Below are 7716 nucleotides of genomic sequence, written 5' to 3' on the forward strand. Positions count from 1 at the left end.
GAGCGGGCGGCCAAACCTGCCGAGGAAACTAACTAAATAAAAGGAGACTGTTATTTAAGGCGCGGAAATTTGAAATATTTGGACAGGAAGAGAAAAGAAAAGAAACCTTAGCGAGGGAGGAAAAAAAAAAAAAAAAAAAAAAAACGCGAGCTAACGGTTTTGAAGCTCCCCCACCCCCACCCCAGGCGCGCCCCGAGGGAGCTCCGGGCTCCAGCTTTTTCACTAGGGCTCAGGGACCGGGTTGGCGTCTGGAAGAAACATTTCAAAGGGACGGCAGGGATGTCTTCTCAGCCTCTCCGCGGGGGGCTTGAGTTGGGATGGGCAGAGCTTCACCCCGGGTCTCAGGCGGGAAGTTTGCCGCCTGCCTCTCACTAGGTTCCTGCGTGGATCTGTTCTCGGGGCAAAACAGTCTCCGGGGACCAAGACCTTCCCCCCGTCGCCTTTTGAATGAAGGTTGCTCAGGGCAGCGTGGACCCCTGCGAGCACGACCCCTTCTCGCTCCCGCACTGTGATCTCCCGGCGCTGCGGGGCTGTGGACTTCCATCCCCGGTAAAAACCGAGAGCACCTTTTTGGGCAGTGAGATTTTGAAACCCGTCCGGGGCCACGGATTTCACAACGTTCGTTTGATCAATACTATAGAGGAAATTTATCATATTAACCAAGCGAATTGCTTTCCCAGGACAGAATCCTTTATCAGTCAATCACCCATCGTGGTGTGTGCACATGAACTCACCACACCATTGCGAGGTGCATCATGTTTAAATTCACTACCCAAATATGATAAAAGGCACTTTGTTTAGTGGTTCGGGAACTAGACTGTGGATTGAGGTCATGTTAGTGTCCCGACCCTGGGTGTAAGCCTGGGTTCGGCTTACTGGGCAAAGGCTGAACCTGGGTTTTCCGAAATGAATGCGGTCGCAGTGAAGAACTGAAATTGAGAGCGCATCTTCGCTTTGTATCCTCCATCCTTTCTATAGCGTCGTTCCCTGGGGCCCTGGGCACTCTATTAATTAGCACTTGCATCCCCACTCTCTGCATCTGAATAAGTTCACAGCCCTCCCCACCTCAGCTCGCTGCAAACTGGACACCATTAAACTCAACAGCCCCATTTCTTTCCATCCTATACATTTCGGCATATTCAAGAGTCTTAATATCGTCGAGGTTTTTGAGAGATTGAATAATGGCTTTTCGTATTTCCTAGAGGGGACCACAAAACTCATTTCTAAAATACTTAGATTAGCAAAGCTACTTCCTGAGACGAGCCAGAGTAATGTGGCGATGTTTTAATGCCTAGCAAATTTTAGGCTGATGAAAAGATAGAGCTTCCTCTCCCCCATTGTGTTCTGACCACCCGAGAACAAAGCAACTGCAGAAGTACTTCTCTTTTGCTTTATGAACGTTCTATGCCTTTATATTTGAAATCTCTAGAGGGAAATTTTACCTTATGAAATAAATGCTGAGACATGACAGATACTGTAAAATCCATTAAAGTGAACTTTAAACTAAGAGACGTCCATCCTTACAGCTGCAACTTGTAAGAATTGTTTTTATTCCAGTAATAGTGTTATGTTTAAAAAATATTCAGCTAAGGTAGTATATTTTGTATATTGACTCTTTAAATCCAAAATACAACACTTTTTCTTCCATTTCTTTAAAAAAGTCTTAAGTTTAATTTTATGTTGCCATAAAAAATAAATTTATTTAGTAACTTGTGGCTAAAGGTGGTAGTCGAAGTCTTTTTGCCCTAAGAAGTGTGAATTTTAGTGCAAAATAGAAAACATCAAACATTTTCTCCTTTTTTAACACTATCATGAAAAATAAATGATTGAAAACCACTTGTCTACAACCCCTAGTCATTCCAGTCCTTGTTAGGGCAGGCATCAGAACCATGTCCTTCAATAAACCTTGAAGTTTTTTGTCCCTTTTGGAGGGAGGGCAGAAAGTTTACGAAACTGGAGGGAACTTTCACATAAAACGTTTTGATCATGTGGGAGATGATTAATAAAGTATTTATAAATTTATAAATGGTAACTGCATTTCAAGCCCTTGTTGAAATTTCAAAATTAAAATGACAGAGTCAGTAATAGATGCTGGAAAATCCTCTTGGAAATTTGATAGTTTCACTTCCTTCCAAAAAAAATTAAAAAAAAAATTTTTTTAGCTAAATATGTTCCTAAAAGGATTTTATTTTCCTTTACTAAAAAGTTTTGTGGAAATTAAGTACCACATGTGGTAGCAGCTTAGTTATTATTGCAGGCTTCTACATGTATTATTTACAAACTTTAAATAGTTATAAACTTTATATGTAATTTATACATTTTTCTTGCTGTACTTTTTATCCCTAAAAACTTGTATTTGTATTTTAATACTTAAATGTTTTGTAATTTTACATTTCTGACATTCAGGGAGAAAAAGTCAGTGTTGCACTTAGTATACTTATGATATAATTTGGGAAAGGTATTATTTAACCAATTGTTTCATTTAGTGATTTAAAAAATCAGTTAATGGAAATAACTTTTACGGTGGCATTTTCTTTTAAAACTGGCTTTTAGAGCTAACATATATGCTTTCAGATTGCTACTTCTGAAACCTGTCCAACAATTTGACTTTTAACTTTGAGACAAAGAAGGGAAAATTGAACATTAGAGAAATTCACACTGAGATAATTTCGGGTTTGATCTTCAAAAAAAAGTTGTTCTTATTCTGTTTTAAAGCAGAAACACCAGGTACTAAGTAAAATCTTTGTGGGGGGAGCAGGGAAGAAAAGAATAACGGAATCATCAATAGAATATCTCTAGTTTTCTAATATCAAGACTTAAAACATCAATGAACTTTTAGTTCAGTTCTCCCTAGCAAATGGCAAATTATGTGTGGGTTACATAGGAGGGAAAATCAGAAAAACGTTGTCCTGTTTTGAAAAAGTATTTTAATTAGGCAAAAGAAGCATCAGGACAACCATTTTAAAAACAAAGTTTCCAGGTTGAGTATTCAGATTGGCAAAGGGGAAAGCAATGAAAAAGTCAAGGAAAGACAAAACATTCTGAAGAAAGCCAAAGCTATTTGCAATTACAAGTTAGAACTCAGTATTTTGCGGTGAAAAGATGTTGCTTAAATATATTCATAAACTTGTAAGATTTCCATTTATGCAGTTTCAGAAGATTTAACTAGCTGCTTAAAATATGACAAAACTGTATTTTAACAAACGATATTAAAATTGTCGGGACAACCACCCAATTAACTGACAAAGTAGAGGCAATGTGGGAAAGCCCTCCCCCATTCACTGCAGATTAGCAGCTCCCCCCGCCCCGTTTGCCTGCATTAGGCTAACAACCTCATTCCTCCCATAGAGCCTGGCCAAATCGCAGGCGGTGTCCCCTTTATGGTTCCGATGCCCCACATTGCTGGCCGTGTGCTTCACCAGGAACTCCACCACCGGGAGGTGGCCTTCTTTGGCAGCCAAGTGCAAGGGCAGGTTCCCTTCATTATCCTCGATGTTAACATCAGCTTGAAACTCCAGCAGAGTCTGTAGAGTGTCCAGGAAACCTGCTCTGGCTGCATCGTGAATGACAGCAAAACCAGTTCGGTCTTTCAAGTCGGGATTAGCACCTCTAAGTAGTAGTCTCCTGGCAATCTCCGGATTTCCAAGTTTCATAACCTAGAAAAGAAGTGAAAATGTTAGAATCCTTCAAGTGCTTATGCTTCAGAAATATTTTAAAATATCAATCTGTCCTATTTAGGTAACTACTTTTGGAGTGATTGGGGAAAGACTCATAGGATGAGGTTTGAAGAGCTCGGTTGCAGAAAAATGCTAGTAGATGAAAAGTGGAAGAAAACTTCTAAAAATTAAGCTTCTATGATGCAATATGTTAAATGGGCCCCAAAGTAGGATACACTGATCAATAAAATAGAACTTGTGGCAACTTGTATAAAATTTACTGACAACCCAGGTCTCTATCTCCCATGAAGAGTTGTGTGATTTCATGTATTAAAATTTTAAAAAATGGAATTTGGAATTAAAATAAGAGTCTCTTTCTATTTGCTTGTTCATGCTCATAAAATGTGCCTGGGTATTAATTTAGAAAATCAAATGTGGTTAAAATTTGTTTTCTAAATAGCTACTGAAAACAAGGATAGTGAGTTTCTTTAAACTCACCTAATTTCTCTCCATTGCCTAGTGTAAAAATTATCTATTAAAATCCAGACCTGATTTTTTAAAAACAATCAATTTTTACAAGTTCCTTCCAAATAGATATAGCCCCACATTTCTAAGCATTTAAAAATATATTTTTTTCTTTGCAAGCTATTTAACATTGGCTACTAGGTATATTCATTGCTTAGAATCCTTTATTTCGAATTACAAAATATTATTGATTATTGAGGTGTTAAATAAGCAACAGTGTTCTACGTTGCTTATAATATCAATTTATGTAAAACTCAGTTCCTCATATATTCTGTATTAGGTGGGAAATGATTGTATGGCAACTGGTCTTGAAAAGAATGAAATAGTCATCCTACTACATTACTGACTGTTTCTCAAAGTTCTGACTAGCCTCCTGATTTTCAAATGAGCAAAAGAAGAAAAAATAAGATATTTAGAGTGTTTTGGGACATGGTGAGCCTTGTCTTGTGGTTCGAGCCCACTTAATAATCAACTGACGATACTGTCTTATTTCCTTTTGCAGTTATTACCAAGCATTTAGAAATAGCTATTTGTAAACTGCCATCATTTTAAAGGATAGACTGTGGTATTAACATTTGCTATCAACATACAAATAATTCACATCACAAAGACTTATCTGTTGTTGTTTGAATATATTTTACTCTAATAAGAATTCTCTATTAGTCTTTCATAATTATAAATATCTTGTAGAATAGAATGCAAGTATAAAAAGTATGTACTTCGGTTGTGAAAAATATTGCTCTCATTAACATGCCAGAAATTTTCAGGATTTTAACTGGTTTCATTTATATTTAGGTATATTCATATAATCTAAATTTACAATAAAGAGCTTGCATAATAGGCAGTGTTTATAAAATTAAATGACAATGGAAAATACAAAGTTGATCTATCTCTTTAAGATGTTTGTTTAAAAAATAACCACAAATTAAGTAACATAATTAAATTTATTTAGAATAAATAATGTTTTATAAATGCAAACTATATAGATGGCCAAGATATTAAGCTTCCCGGTTGATAAAACTCTGTTGACTTTTACCCTTTCCTTTGGGGGCAGTGATTAAAAAAAAAAACCATATGATTTATTTTAATAACGTCAATGAAATAACTTTTGGTTATTAAAAATTGATACAACCTAATTTTACCACAACTGTCTCTAAAGATTTAGTCACATTTAAAAACCTAGCATGAGAAAAATAAGAGACAGACACCTTGGATCGTTGTAAAGCAAATGTACAATTAAGGCCTTTAATATTATCCTGATAGAAAAACGTTCACTAGGAAGGGGGGGAAAAGCTTTTGCGATTGAGTTCAATAAACATAATTGTAGAAGAAAATTTGCCTTCTTTCACAGAAAATAATAGTAATATTGGAAATGGTTTTGAAGAAAGTTCTTTCTTGAGTTATGACACAACTTCAGAGTCAGGATTATGCATACTGAAAACAAGCCTTGAAACTACTGTTTGTGTGTGTGTGTGTTTCATTATATGTACTAGGACTAAGCCACAATAAGTGGGTGTAGTACCTTGAGAAGTATGTTTGATATAAACAAGATAGCACAGTTGTATTAAAAATGTTTGTCAAAACTTTTTTTTAATAGTATTAATCTCCCAGTCTTCCTGTTCGTCAAGGTCCTGTAAGATCTTTTTCTGAACATGGGGTAAGTAGCTCATTCTCTGTGAGGTTTATATAATTTTTTGAGTTTTCAGTAGGAAACTTTTTAATATATTAAATTTGTGGGCATTGTGATCATCACCAAACTTATTCAAAACTACTAGGTGGAAAAATAAAAAAAAATCCTTTCCCTACCTAATCTTTCTGAAATAACAAGAGAAATATTTTAGTATTATTCATAAACTTCCTTAATACTTTAATTTTTGCAAGACCAGTGCATTCTGATTTTAAATGTACAAACTGTATGGACTTCGACTGTAATAGTATCTCTCCTGCCACTTAAATTTCTAACTCTTATAACCGAAACAAAGTCCTCTAAAAGCCCTCTCCCCACTGGGTTTTCAAAAATAGCTTTAAATGTTGCATTTCCAAATAAGAATAGCTCATAAGAGTATCATCAGAACTCTGATAAAGCAACTTATTTGAGACTATTTTGCCATTTCTCTGTTTCTAAGCCTTTCAACTAAGTTACATGATAATGTTCAGAGGAGAAAAAAAATTATCAGGTACAATACTTGGCAGCTGGACATGTCAATTGCTGCCTGTAAATCTAATTACTGAAAATTAGAGCATACCACGGCATAACTGCAGAGACAAAAACACTGCAGCTGAGCTCTGATTAGAAAATTCAACTTTTTATTCCTCCCCACTCCCGAAGGAGTGTATGGTATTACATTAACTGTGAAATGTACATCCTGTCCCGGTGCCCAAGCCATCCATTCCAAACGAGGAAAGGTCGTTTGTCAAAACTTGAAGCATTTGAAGGAAAAACACTCCTGCCAGTAGTCAAGAAAATTAATGTTAGAGTCAATTATTGGGGGGCAAAGTACGTGAAACCACTAATAGCAGTGTATTTACTTCAAATAATAATCATAATAATGTGTTTACAGAGCTATCTTAAAAAACAAAGCAAAACAAACAAACCTCGGCGCTACTATGACTACTTTAAAATCTCCACCGTCACAAAAACATTCCAAAAATTAAGACCAAACCTGGAACTCACTTGATATCGAGGATGTTACTGGATTTGACGAGTTTGTTCAAAGTACGTCATTTGGAGAGTTGGATCCACTTAAAGATATAAAATATGGCAACCAACTAGGTTTAAAAACAGTGAAATTCTGTACCCCTGAAAACTTTAAAGCTGTCATTCTAGAAACCCGGGTCACGTAGGCAAGATTATTGACCTGTTTTCCCCACCTCTCTGAATACCAACCTGCAGCGCAGTCCTTCCAAATCCATTTTGTGCATTGACGTTTACATTATTTTGCAACAAACTAGTAAGTTGCTCTAGGTCCCCCCTGGCAGCTGCGGACGCCAACTCGTTCCCCCAAGGCTCGGCCATTCTTTAGGGTCCTGACGATCGGGAAAAGATGAATTAGTTGTTTTTCTTTTTCCCCTCTCCTTTGCTCCTAACCAGGCTGCATGATGGCATCGGAGACTGACAGAAGGACTGGGATGGTTAATCTGGAGTAGAGCTTGGTAGTAAATACTAGTAAGATCTGCCTGCCAAAAGCCCGCCCCTCGATTCACACGTGATTATTCAGCGAAACTGAGCTATTGGAGAGGGGCTCCTCTCCTCGCTTTTTAGCTTAACCCCTATGAAGAATTCTGGTGATTCCACTGAGAGAGACACAGACATTCCTGGTTAATTGCTCTGGACGTAAGATGTAGGCAGAGCTGTCACGTCCCTAAGCTACACAGCTCTGCGAGGAATGTGTGCGCGAAGACTTACGGGACTAGATCTGGGCCGAAAGCTCCGCGGAAAAAAAGGCACTGGGGGGAGGGAACGGCATTAACCCACCCTTGTTCGCGGCGGTGACTCGAGCCGCGGGAGCCAGAACCGCGGGGGCAGGGCCTCGAG

The 7716-nt window shown here is 37.6% G+C and overlaps 1 protein-coding gene across 1 annotated transcript; it reads right to left on the reverse strand.

Annotated features, from left to right (window-relative positions):
- Nucleotides 1-2907: 2907 nt before the first annotated feature.
- On the reverse strand, nt 2908-7716 carry CDKN2C (cyclin dependent kinase inhibitor 2C). Its single transcript, XM_008051847.1, has 3 exons — nt 7657-7716; nt 7069-7208; nt 2908-3656 (listed from the first exon to the last, which is right to left on the reverse strand). The coding sequence occupies exons 2-3, from the start codon at nt 7195-7197 to the stop codon at nt 3279-3281; spliced, it is 507 nt and encodes a 168-aa protein (XP_008050038.1). The 5' UTR covers nt 7198-7208; nt 7657-7716; the 3' UTR covers nt 2908-3278.

The sequence above is a fragment of the Carlito syrichta genome, unplaced genomic scaffold, assembly GCF_000164805.1.
Source record: "Carlito syrichta isolate Samal-C Ts95f unplaced genomic scaffold, Tarsius_syrichta-2.0.1 Scaffold238709, whole genome shotgun sequence".
Taxonomy (NCBI): domain Eukaryota; kingdom Metazoa; phylum Chordata; class Mammalia; order Primates; family Tarsiidae; genus Carlito; species Carlito syrichta.

Coding starts and splice junctions, on each gene's coding strand:
- CDKN2C (XM_008051847.1), bottom strand. CDS start 7,197: ATGGCCGAGCCTTGGGGGAACGAGTTGGCGTCCGCAGCTGCCAGGGGG. Junction 3,657..7,068: donor TTGGAAGGACTGCGCTGCAG/GTTGGTATTCAG, acceptor CTTCTTTTCTAG/GTTATGAAACTTGGAAATCC.